Raw genomic sequence first — 18,197 nt, forward strand, 5'->3', positions numbered from 1 at the left:
AGGGAAAAGTATGGGAGCTGTTTGGGCCTGTTTTATGTGTCAGAATCAAAGTGAATTGTGAAAATCCAATTGAGTGGACGGTTCACCAAATGGATGAAGCAGACAGAGCTGCCCCCAGGACAGAGGTAAAATTGATGAAGAAAAAAGGAATCAATCATCTGGCAAGTTCACAGTCTGTAAATAAAACATGTTTTGTGAAACCTTTATTCATATTTTTACGCCAAGATGTCGTGTGTGTACAGATTCTGTTGTAGGAAGAAAGTTTTGAACAACAAAATGAGCTGTAAGTTACATTGGGTTAACAGAAAATGGAGTTGAACACTTCTAGATGCGGGGTTCTGTATTATATCTTACACTATTGGCTACATGTATCAATAATGGAAATAGCGATTACCTAATTGCGATTTTCTGCGAATCGCAATTAGGTAATTTCTATTTCTAGTGTATGAAACTCCATGAGTTTCATTTAGCGATTCCAAGTGGGTCACAAATCGACCTACCTCATGAATATTAATGAGGTAGGTCGCAATTTACAGCTCATTAGGAATCGCTAAAATCACATGGATGTTGACCTGAGGGGGTCAGCAGACCACCACGTCCTTTATTGCTTTTAAGTAAATTTCAGTTTCAAATGCACATCAGTTTGGAGTAAATAATAACACAATGCAAGGGAATATTATTGTGACATAATTTATTGTATACTTTTATAGACTGGCATTCACATTCAAGATAACTCAATAATGATCCCTTACTCTTCTGAAAGAACCAACTCTGGGGCTTGAGGCTCCCCAGTCACTGTATCTCCTGTACTCGCCGGGTCTCAGGTAGAACTGACGTCCTCTGTAGTTGGGTTCTTCATAGAAGACCCAGTGTCCATCCTGCACATTACAGGAGTGGATGTCATGGTAATTGAATTGTTCATAAACATGTGGACAGTCTTCAGAGAACTCCATCATCTGACCTCCAAAGTTCTCTCGTTCATAAACCCTTAGCATGTAGGATCCATGGTGCTGGATAAGAAACAAGTAGATCAAAAAATGGATCAATAACATTTGCTAGAGCATCCATAAGTTAAAGAATAGAACTTAGATTAACATTCTCATGAAATGCTAATACATTCTTAGTACGATGAGAAAATTCTAACCATGATCAGGTTATACTTTGCTTTGTAAAAATAAAATGTGTGTCTTAATCAGAAAAAGAAGCAAAATATAAATCATTCATGTGCTAAAAAACCTTTTGTGAAGAGGTATATTACAAAAGATCAGCATTATGATGTTTTAGTAGACTAATCTATAATTAAAAGCTTATAGTAAAAGAAATAGAATGTATTCAGAAAATTTATGACTGGTGGATTGCATTTTCCGTTGGCCTTTATTCATACCTCTCGACTAACATTTTGCTCATACTATGGTTTTAAAAAAAAGGATGATATAAGATATAAATTCTAGGTTTACTGAATCTCATACAGAATCCACATAGCCCTCTTGGTCAGAACACAGAACTTATTTAAGAAAAAAACACATGTGCATTCAGTATAGACAAACTGATTCTTGAATTCTTCTTCGATAGTTCTGCCCCACTTTCAACCTTGCAGGGACCTTATTGGCAAGACATTCCAGTTCTAGGGACAAAAACCAACCTTACAAGTTGGCATTACATCACATTTGATCACTGCCTGTTTTTCATGTGCAGCTCCTTACAATTTTAAAGATGGAGTGCAGCAAACTGGCGTGAATGGAGCTTTGTTGCATTGTCTTATCTTTTCCCCAGTAACATTAGTTTAGACTGCCTCTCTTGTTAACTTACAGACTTTGCACCCACTTTGCCATGCACAATTTACCTACAGATCCAGGTATCTGATGTAGCATTAAAGTATTACTAAAGTATTACTACATAAACCACTTACTTGAGGTGTCAAGCAGTATGACCAGATGGAGTCATCGTAACCCATCTAATCCCAAAGAGAGAGAAGTTCTGGCTAAAGATAGCTGCACAGGTTCTAGTTCCACAAGGTAATAGTGGTCTGCATTCACCCTCTACTGGTCAAACTACTCCAAAACCATAAATACATTAAAACACAAGAAACACACAAAAGGAGTGCCACAAGAATCCAACAATTGTATTGTAGAGTAGTTTCTCTTTGTTTCTTCTCTCCTCCTTTCATGAAGTACATATAGTTCAATGGTGCCAATATCAAAATAACATGGGAGCTGTGGTATGAAGTCTCAAAACAATTCTCTTTATTATTCTGCATCATCAAAGAAACAGACCGGCCTTTGCCATGGAAAATTTACCTGAAGATCAGAGTTTCTGACATAGGTTTAAGGTATAACCACATAAACTACTTACTTGAGGGGCCAATCGGCACGACCGGATGGAATCATTGTAACCCATCCACTGCTGGAAGTCAGGGTACTCGCCCCTCCTCAGGTAGTACTGATGTCCTCTAAAATTGGGGTTTTCATACAATATCCAGTTGCCACTCTCCACCCGGATGGAGTTGCAGCGCCTGAAGAATGGACTGAGATCAGGACACTCAGAGCTGCACTCATGGGAGCGGCCTTGGAAATTCCTGTCCTCGTGGAATATAATCTATTGTGGACAAAAATAAGACAATCGACATGGTGAAATAGGATTGAAGGTTTCAGTGATACATTTAAAATGTGTTAGTTATCTCAGTTCAACCCAATTCAGAGAATTTCTTAAACTAGTAAAAGTCCCATTACAAGTAATTTTCAACTATTTATCATTAGCAGTAGGGTTTTGTGAAATGCTTTTTAATGGGGCACACACTGTGGTGCCACACATACCTGGCAATAGTGAGCCACATTTTTGCATCCAATATCACCAACAGTACTTTAATTGCAGGGAAAAGCAGACCGAATGAAATTATTGCAATACGGTAATGTTAGCACGAGTTCTAGACAGAGCCTGCTCTAAAGGGCTGGAACGCATGCTAAAATTACCTGAAAAGGGCATCGACCATAAAAAGTAGAAGTTCAGTCACTCATCTTAAAGGATCTCACCTCATTAAGGGCCTTATTCCGAATTTGGTGATCTTCGACTGGGACTGCAGCAGTCCCAGAAACATTTGTAAGCCCGTGGTGTACCGGCCCGTCGGATTCAAGTGAATCCAGGGCAAGTGGGTAATGCCACACGGCAGCTGTCTTTTAGGTTCATAGGAGAGCCTAACAAGCAGAACACCACCATGAGATAGCCTGCTGCACTACATGCACTATGCGGCATGCACTATGTTGAGCATGCCACACAGTGCACACACGAAAGTGTGATTGTAGAGAGAAGAACATGTGTCCCCCCTGCACTCACCCCCATGGGCAGATTTGCCATGGGGCCCTGTTGGGGGCCCCCTCCTTCCCTTTTCGCAAGCTTTTTCATGGCAGGATCACTGCCATGAAAAGGTGTGGGATGGGAAATTCGTTATATGGACGGTGGTGCCGGGATCTGTAACACCTCCATTCCTCCCCACTTTGCTGGCACAACAGGATCCAGGATCCTGGCAGTGCTGGCTGTGTTATAGCAGTCTGGTTGCAATCCAATGACCGCACTGGGAAAACGGGGGTTGGAGCGTGATGGTCGGGCTGCCACTGCGAGTACAGCAGTCCCAGGATCCCCGTACTCATAATAAGCCCGTTAGACTGAAGTGGAAGATAAAGATCTCAATATAGGTGCTGCTGATGATAACATAGGAGATACTAGATCCACCATACAGGAATGTCAAGGCAGATCATCTTTTACATTAGTTTTCGTCCAAATAAAAGCTTCCGAGCATGTATGCGAGACCCAAGGTAGGATAGACTTTAACGTCTGATTACACGGAGATTGTGTTTCATAAATGGCAATCCTTTTGAGGCCTGACAGAATATGTGCCAGGGCCCAATGTTTTGCTCAGAAACCCTTGGGCAGCACATTCAGGGAGCTAAATACCAAGGGTTCATAGTCTATATTTGACCTTAAGCCTGTTTAATCTATCAGATGACACTCCCTGCATCTTTAGCTGCTCACTCTTTCAAGCTTTTTTTCATCACTGTTTTCTCCCTCTGTCGTATTTTTTCAGTATTTCTCTTCCTCCTCCTTTCCCTCTTTTGTGTTTTTCTTTCTTACTCTGGATCAGAGCCTGTTGAGGAAAAAAATAAGAACGTTTCCCAAAAATAAGTGATGGTGGGCCCCACCTGAATCCACTGGCGCAAACGAAGCACTGAGGCCTAGTCACAATTTTGTTTTCATTAACTTTTCAGTAAAATAGTAATGTTCAGTCTGATTAAGTCCCAACTTTTACTCCTGTATATATCAATTACGTATGAACTTGTATCTTGTATCAGTGCGACTGGTCCCCCTGGGAGTCCCGAGGACAAGACAAGCTAAGCTCAGAAGCACAAGTTGTTTATCCGGAGCTTGTGCCACAATTATGCAGTGGCCTGGGGGCGAGATGTTGCTCTCTCTGGATTGTACTGCAGTGTCTCCCGTATAAGCGTACAGGTGCTTTGCCCCCACTCCTTTTATGACTTCCTAATATAAAAACGTATTTAAATATACAAAATTAAAATGAAAGTCCGGAAAGATGGAAAAGTAGGAATTGTTTGGCCTTTTTACAAGGCCTTCTGCATCTGAGTGAGCATGTGCCTGATTGAGCGCTGCTAGGGCTTACCCACCACAGCCCTTGCCTTTTCTCACAGCCTTGAGGCATCACCTTCTCCTAGAGCCCCAATTAAAAACAACATCGGCTATTTTGCGCCCAAGTCTGGGCTTTATATGTCTGCATGTCACTCAGCAGTATTTACCCCACCTTTTACTATCTCCCTCAGGGCTTTAAGTGGTGGGGTCTGAGTCGCCCAGTTTTTTGGGGGGCCTCGAAAGGGGACTCTAGGGGGTTCTATTTTCGGGCCTCAAAGGTCAAAGGTAGGGTGACCACACGTCCCGGTTTTTGTTTGGTGTTACTAGTGTGGGTGACATGTCTTGATAGTGAAATACTGCCAATTTCGTTTTTCACTATTGAAAGGCTATCTTGCCCATAAAATAACATGGGGACTGCTGTGTAACATGTTTACCTGCATATCTTCCCATAACGGCAAGATAGACATATGGAATCTGGTATCCCTGAACTCAGAATTTAATAACACATCCTTTAGTGAAGATGGTTTTTAAATTCTAAGTTAGGAAATAGCACTTTTAGAAAGTCACTATTTTCCTGTTCAACATTTCTGTGTGCCTCTGCCTGGTTGTATATTGACTGTCTGGTTTGTGAGTGACAGGGTCTGGGGGCGGCTCCAGGAGGCTGGCTGAGTCAGCACAAGGCTGAATAGATCCATCTGCATGTACTCTACATGCAGATGGGTGCACTCTGCCAGTGCACCTTTTCTTCCTTTGTGAGTGTAGGCCAGGGCCATCAGACGCACCGCAGGAGGTGGAGCCAGGATTTTGGCAGGCAGGCACAGCTCTATTGAGACCCAGGTGCTACTCCTCCCACCACTCTAGTGTGCTGTGAGTTGGCTGGCAAAAGGTAGAAGGTTTGCTGAAGAAAATTGTTGTGAGAAACCCCAGCAAAATAGACACAGTGAATATCTTCAAGGTTTTTGGGAAATCCTGCAATAGATTTCTAAGTAATGTAAATAATTTTTACATGTTTTAAAGTGTTTGGTATTTTATGGCTTATACTAAACAAATATACCCTTTTGCCTATTTTATTATCCTATGCTGGCTGCGACTTCATTATTTTCTTAAGCACACAATGCTAGTTATCTTGATTTAGACCACGCCCCCACTCTGATAGGCCACACCCCTTTACGAAAGTTGTCACGCCCCTTTTAGAGCACCACCAGTTTTTTTTCCACTTAAAGCCCTGATCTCCCCACAGGTTAAGGTCTGTCCAGCAAGCTTCACTGATGACACCCACCCTGTGATGGGATGGGAAAAGGATGGACTTAGGAATCATGTGGATGACGTCAGAGACAAACAGATTAGTTAGACTGTGGTTTCAGGTCACCTTTTATGTGGTGTATTTAAAATCAGAAAAGAAGCCTATTCCTAGTCAGTGTGAGCACACACATGAATCCTAGATCTCATCATGCTGTGGTGACTTGACCTTTACAAGCAACATGACCAGATCAGCAGCTGCCTCGAATATCACAGCACGAGTAAGCTGTGAGAAGAAAGTAAAAATCTGTTCACCCTCCTGTCTTTGATTTCCTTTTTTAACTGCTGCTTTCTCTCCTTTGCAGCACCAATAATGACAGGCCTAAACTCTTTACTGTCATGACTGCATATGCTTGTTCCATCTCCCTTACACATTATAGATGCTTATTGGTGGGGCGGTGGGCCATCTAGATGAAATGTGCAGGGAGAATAAAACAAGCACTAGCAAAGCCACTACTGTAGCTGGTTACTCAATAAGTGATGTTTGGTGTGTTCCTGTAAATGGGTGAGTTATTGAATGTCGGGGTTGACTGAGTGGGTATGTAAATGTGATGGCTGCTTTTATGAATTGGGCGAATGATAGTGGGAAGCCAGACGCAGATGAGTGAATTCGAGTAGGTAGCCGATTGATGTATTGTAGAAGAAAATGAATGAATTGTTGGATGTGTATAGGTTAGTAAATTATCTTAATCAAGTAACTGAGTAGATGACTGTGGACATGATAGGTAGACAAATGCTTATTAAAAAACCATGAATTGACTGAAATGCAACTGATGCCATTCAACAATATATTTTAATAAATGAAAGTAAAACAGTGAGTGTGTGGGCCAATGTGAATTAGATAAATGAGTGGTAGGGTAGGTGAGAATGCATGATTGAGGGTGTGAATGAGTATGAGTGAGCTGGTGAGTGGCAGCATGGGTGAATGTGTGGATGGGAGTGTATGGTTCAGTGGGGGAACGAGAGAGTATGGATGGAGGGCTGAATGAGAGTTGATAACAATTGTGCTAAGAATGAACTGGTAACACTGGTGAAGGTTTGAAGGAAATCTTGTCAGTCACAAGCTCTTAACGGGTTGGAAGGCAAATTGCACTAATACATCCACTAAGCTGTCTGACAAGTCTGATGATCTGTATTTGACCCCATGGTTAGTACTCTAGCTCCCCACTCAGCCTTTCAAAAAACAACACTATTGAGTTGAGATAAGAATAAATATCGGTCTTTACTCTCCCGTATCACCAATTTTTGCAATCACCGGGCGCCACTAGGACTGTGGTCCCTTCCACCCTACACAGAATAAGTAAAGCAATATTGCAGCATTCTGCACTTTCATCTCCATTTAAAAAGAACCAGACCAACTGATAGAGATTCAATTTTTGGAAAATAAAATCCGAATTTCAGAAGATGAAAATGCCACCTGGAAACGTCATCAACTGAGGGAACACATTATGCAACTTTATGAATTTGCAGAGTTCTCACATTTGTAAAACCCTTTGGCCAAATTTCCATCAAAAATATTTTTGCTTGTGGTTCTATTGCTTGTATCGGAGATTTCGTCCTTGTGTGTTAAGTTGTATTGTGGTTTTTTTCTGTAAAACCTCTTTTTGTAGTATTTTACCATCCTCTCTGTTTTTAAAACACTTAAACAGCCACGTGAGGTTGGTGTTATCTATAAAAAATGATCTGTTTTGGGAGGCAGAAATGAAAATGAAGATACAAAAACGAGACTGATTGCATTTTAGAAACCTACACATCTGAAGAGTAAAGTACCGCTCGGGTGATCAAAGGTAGTGGCAGATCACCACTTCTACATAATGTGCTGCTGAAGTTTGTATCTTGATGTTGGTGTGTCATGACTAAAACCATTCTGTACTGTGGACTAAATTCACGTAACGCCTAGGAGAGATAGTACACTAAGCTTACATATGTAAACAGTTGAACCACACTTACAAACATTGCCCCTAATCCATGGTTTGTTAAACTGGAAAACACGAGATAAAGTTTTAAAAACTTGAAACTATATTTTTCACATCTATTTAATGAATGGGATTTGCGAGGGAGTATACCCTGGGCAATGAATCCAAATTGTTATAAATTTACATCCATGGCCATCCTTTACTTACCTTGCCCATGTTGACTACAGGATGGTTGTGAGACCTCGGTGCTGTGGGTAGGCACACAGCAGCCCTTATATACATCTTCACCTGCTACTATCTGCATGAGAACAATTCAATGCAGCTTTTTCTGTCCAGTGAGACGAAACACTCATTGTACTACTTTCACTGCCATCACATTGGAGATAATGGCATTGTTCGTTTTTGCTGAGCAGGTTTTTTTGTGGCGTCACTAAAAAAAGAACCTTGTTCTATCATTTGTTAAAAGCAGAATATTGTGCTTCAGAAAAAACGTTCAACAAAGAAAATCTTTCTGGATATGTATCTATACCTTTTTCTGCTCTGGATTGACAATACAGCTGCTACCAGACAATTTGTGAACATCACTAGAGAGGTGCTTTTTGTTGGGAAAGAAGCTGTGTGATTCCACAAAAAAAGTGCTTCCCCACTGCACAGCTGTGATCATTTTGTTCATTTATTCAGCTGTCTGAGCTTAAACTTTCGGGGGCAAACATTTTGTATTGCTGTAAAACTGTCTTAGATATAACTGAGATCATTAATGGTGTTTGTATTTCTCCGGAAGACAGCCCTGCCGAATGTTTTGCATTCCCAGCACCGTTCCCTTCCAACTTCACTTTAGACTTCAGAGGGCAGACTTGTGTTTGAGAGGAGTGGGCTCTCCTCCCCTAAAGGAGCGTCTCCCCACTGCAAGCTGAACCCAATATATAAAATGATAATAATGTTTGTTATTATCATTTTGTTTTCTAAATTTTCGGCTTACTGCTGAAGCCAGGAGGGCTGGGCTGGGCTCCACACGTCACTGGGGCAGGAGTGGTGACAACACCTAAAGTGTGCAAGATGGTTTGGCCGGCCGTCTCAGGCCGGCCAAAGCATCATCTGCACTCTGCATGTTCGCCACGCAGTCTGTCTCACAGCCTGCATGGCGAATATGCACAGTCTGCCAGCCCCTGTCTGAGCACTGAACCACGGCGCTCAGACCAAACCCAATGCTGCTAAGGCAGCTTTGTGATTGGTCAGGGGATTCTGGGAGGCTGTGTGCTTTCTGCGAAAGAAGGCGGCGGCCGGCGGTATAGGTAAGTGCTTTTTTTTTTTATTTCCCACCTCCTCCCTCTGCACACCCGCCCCTCCCTGACCACCCACCCTTGTTCGGTAGCAAACACACCTGTTTGAGAGCAGTATGGGATGTCCAGGGCTTCACTAATGTACATGGATTTTTAGGTCTGACTTGACAGGGCAACTTAAAATGGAACATATGTGAGCAATAAAAAAAGAACTTTCATACTGAAAGAGCGGCTTGGGATCTATCAACATGTTGGGGGCCCCTTAGTACAGGATTTGATTGGGTCTAAATAGTGTGATTTCATTATATTGCGCTTTTGGACTTGTGAAAAGTATCAGAAATTGGAGTATTAGTTGAGAGGGGTGAGTGCCCCACTCAAGCAATAAACACAATTCTTGTCATGGTGAACCACAAAAGGCACTAAATAAACCTGTGCTCAACCCTCTGGTTGCTTGTTACAAAGGCAGTCAGGATTAACTTTGATTGCACCTTATATACTTTACACATTGCCTGTAACAGTAAAAACTGTGAAAACAGAACTAAAGAAAAATTCCAAACCAATTTAGAAAAAAAGAGTACATTTTAATAAATAAAATGACAGAAATTAAAAAATCCAATAATAAATAAAATGACAGAAATTAAAAAATCCAATAAGGAAAACCGAAATTATGAATATTTAAGATTGTAGGTGACAATAGCACCAAAAAGCACAAAGTGTTACTCATGGTTATATAGTCGCTATGGACCAGGTCAAAGTCACAAGTTCAGGCAGACTGCAGGAGCGCAGATCATATACCTGGACTAGGTTCTTCCTGGGGCCATATTACACTAAATGCCCCAGGGGTGCATCAGGCGTTTTTCGCCTAGTTTGTGCACCCCTGTGGCACTTTGGTATTACAGCAGGGCCGCAGATGCTTGTTCTAACTTTGGCCCATGAGCTCAGCACAGGAGGGGAGGGATGCTTGTAGTCAAACTCTGAAGAGATAAATGAAATTTGCACATTTTGAAGTTTTACAAATAAAATGGGTTGTGGTCCTCAGTGATCATAGAAGCGGCTATGCTGTACTTACTGCCTCAAACCTACTCCCTCGCCCAGCATACTTTGCCTGCCCGTGGCTCAGTGGGTGAAAGTGAGTGACTCAGCCATACTTCTTAAATATGAGGTCTGCTCGTGCTCACTGCCTCAAGTTAGCTTTGCATGGACCGCTAGCCTTTTAAAATGTCCGCTGCATCGTGGCTTCATTTGGTGCATGATGAGAGGAGTAATGTAGTTGAGGAGTGACAGCCTCCATCTGATAATGATACTCAATGATATTTGTGATATTGTGGAAGTTGACTAAAAACTCCCTTTTCCGCCTGGTGTCCCATCATGCACCCTATTCACCCTAACACCGACCAGGCAAGCCGATTTTCCTACTTCAAGCACAGATCCTGTTATACCCCCTCTTGCCTATTTTTCTCTTCATTGTACTGGCACATGCAAAGAAAATAATGGCCAGCCATCGTGTATCTTACGGGTTTCCGTCCCGTTCGATATTTTCCCTTAGACCAGAACGGAGTCAGTTAAGATGGTTGGCTCGCCAAAACCCCCCCTCTCCAACTCTGTCACAGAACGAGCAGCTCTTGCTCGTCAATGATCTCTCAGCTTGCGGGGGCAGCCACGGGTTGGGTCAACAATCAAGGGAAAACCTGATCAAGCACATGGGACAGCCATGAAGAAGAATAGTTAACCACAGCCCATTCTCCTTCCTCCCAGCTGCACACATATGCCATTGTGAGACATCACCACCCTTGTGTAAGAAGTAAAGAACGCACAATGCCTCGTCCTCTTTACCTTTCCGACAGAAACGACCCTGTAACAATGCCTCGATTCTCTGTCCCCAGACACTAGTAACTCTGTAACTTGTCACCACAATCACTCCAATGCAATATGTTTGTCTATGTGTAAATGTAATCCAAGTTATTCTTTAAACGAGAACAAGCATGCTATGTCTTCCGTATGATTACATCATGAATGATTGAATCAAGTCCGGGGGAACTCCTTCTTTTGATTGTACTCATAATGTATATAAGTGCTGTTATGTTCCAAGTAAAGCAGACTACTCCTGAACCCGCTTGGTGAAGGAGCTCTCCCTTAACTCGAGTTCTGGAATAAAACCCTTTCAACTCGAAGACCACGGACTCTGCTCCTCATTTTATGTATTACCATTTCTTGGGTAATTATAGAAATTCCGACAGCGTAAATAATTAGTTTTTATTTACCACATTAATTGGCGCCTGAACAGGTACGCTCCCTCTTACCTATGCGCCGGCGATGTAAGTCGGGTCCTTGTCCCTTCCATACTTTCGACGGACTTCAAGTGCACAACAGCGGGGTGTTCCCGCTAACTCCCTCGAGACGAGGAGGAGACAGACTGCGACTGATCATCCACACGAGGCGGTGAAGAAGATAGCGGAGCGTCCCAACCCAGAGCCCGACCAGTGAGAACGCCGAGTCCGAGGTCTTTGGAGCCCCGATATTCCTGCGCAAGCGTCAAGAGTCCGATGACCAGGTCTTCAAGTTTTGCTTCTTGGTGAGTACCACTGGGAAAGTATAAAGACAGGTTCCATTTTTGGAAAACGGTAAAGACGTGTCTCATTCGTGAGACCGGTACAGTTGCACTATATTCTAGTGTATAAAGTGTTTGTTTTGTTTTTGTATATTCCAAGTCTTTTTAACCGTAATTAGTTGAGTTTAAGAATGCCTCTGTTTTTCAAATTACGTACGATCGGCACCAAAAAGAATCTATTAGAGAAACCAGTTAAAATCCCGCCTAGAGATACACCTGGACATTTCATGTATAACAAACATGGATTGAGTGCCATATTATTCTTAGACCTTTTTTTGTAGACTATACCGAAAAATTAGAAATGGTGCATAGATGGCCCTCCGCAGGTACCTGGGACATAGAATGTATTATGAGAGTAGAAGAAGAGTTATGGAAACGAAAGGCGAGGCCCTCACAGACAGAAGCCATTGAGTTATGGCGTAAGGAAGCACATAGGAGGGCCCAGAAAGAACGAGGGAAAGTCGAGAAAAGTAAGAGAATGTCGGAACAGGCTAAAGAAAAGCAATTACAGGAAGAAGGTGAGAAGGTTTTAGCTGAAGCGCCCTTGTTACTGGCATTTATCCCGTTTTGTCAGAAGAAATTATAGAAGAACATCCCAAATCCCCAGTGAAAGTAATTCCCACTGCTCCCGACAATTTTCCCCCTGCCTATCTGTCAGAACCACCCCCCGCTTATGTTAACATGCCTAGAACACGCCCGTCTACACGTGCTCCTGAACTAGTAGCCGGTGGTTCCACCTCTGATTTAGAAGTGTCCGGGAACGGGGCTGAGGATAAAGACGATGTCCCGCCTCTTGAGTGTCCTTACGACCCCGAACCCGGTACTGGCCCAATGGCCACGATGACAGAGAGATTAAGACAAGCCCTGGGTCAACTCCAGAAGGTCCCTGATATAACGAAGCATTTGGATAGAGTTTATGAGTTCATACGAACAGGTGAAGGTCCGGATACTCTGGTCCAGGTCATGAAAAATAGAAAAGTTCCCATCAGAGGACTGCTCCTGCGGTTCATCATAAATTGTCTGATCCGGGAACTAGACCCGGGTAATGGAAGCGTAGACTCTGAGTTAATAGACCTTAGTGATCAGGTACACAGGGGAGCACACGATCTGGGACATCAGATTGACAAAATAACTAAAAGACTGGTTAAGAAAATTGTCACCATCCACTCTGAGAAAGTCACACAGGAGGACGACTCAGAGGAAGATGAGGGTCCGACACTAGGTAGAATACATTTCCTGGGTGTAGCGCGACATTGTCCTGGCTCCAAGTGGCGAACCCCGCGAGTGTCGCGGAAAGTTAAAAGATTAGATCCTTCTCCGGAAGACCTTTTTCAGTCCACAGAAAGAGCCCTAGATGAATGGATGGACAATGAGTCTCCCCTTAATCAACAAGAAAAGGAATTGGCCCGGTCTGCCACCCATTGGATATCACAGCACCGGGGAAACGGCCCAGATATAGTAGCACAAATGTTTCTGGCTCTTCCCCGAGCAGAACAATGGCTAGCAGGTATTTATATGATCCAATACCTGGCTACCTTATACGAGAATAACGTCCACCGATCAGATAAGCATTACAAACTGTTACAAGAAGTAGTGACAGAAAGATGGAGGTCTCGGGGACCGGAATTGATCAATACCATTCTGGACCAGCGCCTCCGTTACCTCCAACTTACCTTAGCTTCATCAGACCATGAACCTTACAGTATAGGCCAATACCCCTTACGAGAAGTCCACCCCATACCCCAGCCAGATGGTACACTGCAACGAATACATGTGTATACTCCCCTTACCAAGTTAGAAATATTGGAAATGAAAAAGATGGTGCCCTCTCACGAAAAAGATCCCGGAGGATTTCATAGAGAGTTGAAGGATATCCTCCAAATGGGTAGTTTTACATATCCAGATATAATCATACTACTTAAAGTAATTCTACCTACAGGCATATTTGACAAATTGAAGGAAAAGGACTGGGAGGTGGGTGGTAAAAAGATTACGTGGACTGCCCTAGAAAAAGAAGAGACAGACCGAAAACCAGGTGAAGGTCTAGGTGAATGTGTAAAGGAATTACCCAGTCTCCTCATACAGGTCTTGCCTCTGTTATTGGCAACAAAAAAGGAAGATTGGGATGCCATTTCTGCCTGTAAACAAAAGCCAGATGAGGATACGGGTGATTATTACACCAGATTGGAGAAATGTTTCTCTATAAATAGTGGACTCGCACATAGTAGCGAGGCTTATCCTCATCTTTTTGTGTCCAAATTGGTGGACAACGCCTTACCCCCCATCAGAAATAGAGTGTTGAAAATTGAGAGTACCTGGCAAGCAAATAGTCCTTCACAAATGTAAACAAATGTTACAGTACCACCACAACAGAATAAGGGAAGAACAGGAACAAGAAAAGAAACGAGTAAAAGACACAAAAATGAAGGGAATGTCTGACAAAATATCGAAATCAAAAATATCGAAATACAAAAATATCGGAACAAAAATATCGAAGTCAAAAATATAGGAATCCTATCCCTAACAAGGTAAGTACAAAAATATCGAAAAAATAATATCGTAGTACAAAAATATCGAAATTAAAAATATCGTTTTTTTAAATGTATTAATAATAATGTAAAAATAATTATAAAATACATATAATGTTACAAATATTAAATAAAAATATTAAAACATAATTAAAAAATTAAAACTAATACATATACATTTAAAATAAATTAAAAACTTAATAAGTTAATGTAATTTTATATGTTTTAATTTCATTTAATTGATTTAATTTAAATTTATTTTATTTTTACCCTGTACGACTGTACCCCAAAACCCCAAAACTGACCCTGAACCCTAAAAATACCCCTTTACCCAAAAACCCAAAACTGACCCTGAACCCTAAAAATACCCCTTCACCCATGAACTGAAAACTGACCCTGAACCCTAAAAATACCCCTTTACCCAAAAACTGAAAACTGACCCTGAACCCTAAAAATACCCCTTTACCCATGAACTGAAAACTGACCCATAACCCTAAAAATACCCCTTTACCCAAAAACTGAAAACTGACCCTGAACCCTAAAAATACCCCTTTACCCAAAAACTGAAAACTGACCCTAAACCCTAAAAATACACCTTTACCCAAAAACTGAAAACTGACCCTGAACCCTAAAAATACCCCTTTACCCAAAAACTGAAAACTGACCCTGAACCCTAAAAATACCCCTTTACCCATGAACTGAAAACTGACCCTGAACCCTAAAAATACCCCTGTACCCATGAACTGAAAACTGACCCTGAACCCTAAAAATACCCCTGTACCCAAAATTAATTAATATTATTTAATTACCAATTAATTATTAATTAACAATAACAATAAAGTAAATATATTAGCACATTTGCTGTAATTAATTTAATTTAATAATTAATATTATTTTGCACAATTAATTAATTAAGAATAACAATAAATTATATATAAAAAAATTACTATAATTAATGTAATTAAATAATTAATAATAATTAATTACCAACTAATTAATAATTATAAATATGTAAAAAATTATAATAATTAATTAACTAATGAATAGAAATTAATTACCAATTAATTATTAATTAAAATATGTACAAACATATATCAATTAATTAATTATTATTAAATTACTTCCCACCCTATTCCCCTATAAACCCATAACCCGCTACAGAACATATTTATCTATTAATAAATTAATTAAAAATAATTAAAAATTAATTCTCAATTAATTAATTAATAATTCCTACTAATTAATAATTAATTTAACATAATTAAATTACTTCCCACCCTATTCCCCTATAAACCCACAACCCGCTACAGTAGTAAAAGACAATATTTAATAAAATAACATTAAAAATAAATAATAAAACATAATAAATACAATATAATATACACTAAATTTATTTAAAAATTGATATTAGTAACATCAAAGTTATTAATTTCGATATTATTAACATCGATATTTACAACTTCGATATTACTGATATCATGCCAATATCGATATTTAGACTGTCGATATTTTTGTATATCGATATTTAAACTTCGATATTTTTGCATATCGATATTTAAAAATCGATATTTTGTCTGTGTACCAAATGAAGGTACTGGTTGCACAGACGGCACCGGTAAACACGGACCCCAAAGGTAATGTGGGGGCCAATAAAGGTACTTGCAACTACTGCAAGCAACCAGGCCATTTTGTGAGGGAATGCCCAGTCCTGAAACATAACATAGCGACAGGAAAGACAAAAGAACGCCCTCACACTCCCAGACCAGGTAACACTCAGCAGCCTCAGACCATTACCCCTCCACAGGTTCAGACGCCTGCTGCTGCTGCCACACAGATGTACCAGTACGCACAGTCAGATTACCCCGAGTTTGAACCATATGCATGAGACGGCCTAGAGAGAGAAAGTGACTTGCCCCTTATCCCAGTTCCAGTGGATCAGAAAGATCCATATGTACAAGCTCACTTACTGGGACAAGACAGAAAATTCCTCATAGACACGGAGGCGAGTAGGACTACCATAAGTCATAAGGAAGTCCCAGAGGTTCCTCTCTCTGGCTCACATAATATATCTCTGGGCTTTTCAGGAAAACCGATCATAAACAAAGTGTCTGAACAAGTCTCGTTAGGAGTAGGTCCTCTGACACGTACTACTGATCTAGTCCTTACGGAAACGTGCCCAGAGAATTTACTAGGAATCAAGACAGTCAAAGAACTATGAGCAGTAATATGCTGTTCACCGGAAGGAGTAAAATTGTTTCTACGCGATTTCAAAGGACATTTCACAGTCAAAGAATTCGACCCCAGACTAGATGACATCCCACAACATTTGTGGGCAAAAAAGCTCGACCGATGTCGGATACATGGATATCACCCCACATCAAGTCACACTCAAGGAGGGTGTAGTCCTACCCCGTATACGACAATATAAGATTCCACCCGAGGCTGAACAAGCCTTGCTCAAGATAATCCAAGAACTCATAGAACATGGAGTGGTGATAGAGACGGATTCAAATGTTTGCAATTCTCCAGTTCTTCCAGTCCTCAAAAGGACTGACCCTCAGGCACCCCCGGTCTACCGACTGGTGGTTGATCTTCGAGAACTGAACAAATGTGTGATCCCACAATATCCAGTGGTCCCAGATATTTCCTCACTACTGACTGCCATAGACCCCGAAGCTGCATTTTTCACAGTCATCGACTTGAAGAATGCGTTTTTCAGCATTCCTATACATCCCGACAGTCAATATCTATTCGGATTCAGTTTAAAAGGACGAAGTTTCAGGTTCACTAGAGCTCCCCAAGGCTATACAGAAAGTCCAAGCATCTACAGCCAAGCACTAAAAAGACAACTTGACAGTATCAATATGCCTACCAACACAGCATTAATACAGTATGTAGATGACATTCTCATCACAGCAAGGACAGAACCAGACTGTGAAAAAGCATCTCTCACAGTTCTACACTTCCTGACAGGCAAAGGTCACAAGGTGTCTCCCTCAAAATTGCAGTTCTGCGCACAGCAAGTGGCTTACTTAGGACATTTGCTGTCCAAGGAGGGTAGGCAACTGACACAAGAACGGATCCAATTGATCTCGACAATTTCACAGCCAAAGTCACAAAAAGAAGTGCGTGCATTCATTGGTCTCACTTCATATTGCAGACAATGGATCCCTCAGTATGCCCACATAGTTAAGCCACTCATACAGTTAACTATAGTGGAAGCAGCCACTCATACAACTCTCCCTTGGACATCAGAACACTCCCAAGCATTTGAAGCTCTGAAACTAGCTCTGTGTCAAGCACCAGTTTTGGCCACCCCGAATTACAGCAAGCATTTTACCCTGTTCGTGACAGAATGTGACGGAACAGCACTATCTGTCCTCACACAAGACCAAGCAGGAAGAAATAGACCCTGTGCTTATTTCTCTAGCACATTGGACCCCGTAGCACAAGCTTTGCCTGCATGTCTGAAATCCGTTGCGGCTACAGCCCTGGCCATAAGACAAAGCGATTCCATAGTGTTAGGACATCCCCTGATAGTACAAGTGCCACATGCTGTGGAAGTCCTTCTAAACAGAACGCAGACTCAACACCTGACTGTAGCAAGACTGACAGGATACGAACTAACGCTCTTTCAGCCACACATAGAGATCAGACGGTGCAACATATTGAACCCCGCTACCCTTTTGCCCTCAAGCTCAGGTGACACGACACAACATGACTGTGTGGAGATGATCGATGTAGTGACAAAACCAAGACAAGACCTAACAGATGTTGCACTTCCAGATCCTGATGTAACACTTTATGTGGATGGATCGTGCATGAGGACAAGCGCTGGAGAGTTAGTGGCAGCCTATGCAGTAACAACGGACTGCAAAATTATAGAGACCCAAAGAATAGACATCCTGTCAGCCCAAGCAGCAGAGCTCAT

The 18,197-nt window shown here is 41.5% G+C and overlaps 1 protein-coding gene across 1 annotated transcript; it reads right to left on the reverse strand.

Annotated features, from left to right (window-relative positions):
- Positions 1-674: 674 nt before the first annotated feature.
- Positions 675-8,085, reverse strand: LOC144824614 (gamma-crystallin-3-like). Its single transcript, XM_078683668.1, has 3 exons — positions 8,058-8,085; positions 2,353-2,595; positions 675-1,010 (listed from the first exon to the last, which is right to left on the reverse strand). Exons 1-3 carry the CDS (start codon positions 8,064-8,066, stop codon positions 735-737), a joined length of 528 nt encoding a protein of 175 aa, XP_078539794.1. The 5' UTR covers positions 8,067-8,085; the 3' UTR covers positions 675-734.
- Positions 8,086-18,197: the final 10,112 nt, after the last annotated feature.

The sequence above is a fragment of the Lissotriton helveticus genome, chromosome 3_1 (assembly GCF_964261635.1).
Source record: "Lissotriton helveticus chromosome 3_1, aLisHel1.1, whole genome shotgun sequence".
In the NCBI taxonomy this organism is placed as follows: domain Eukaryota; kingdom Metazoa; phylum Chordata; class Amphibia; order Caudata; family Salamandridae; genus Lissotriton; species Lissotriton helveticus.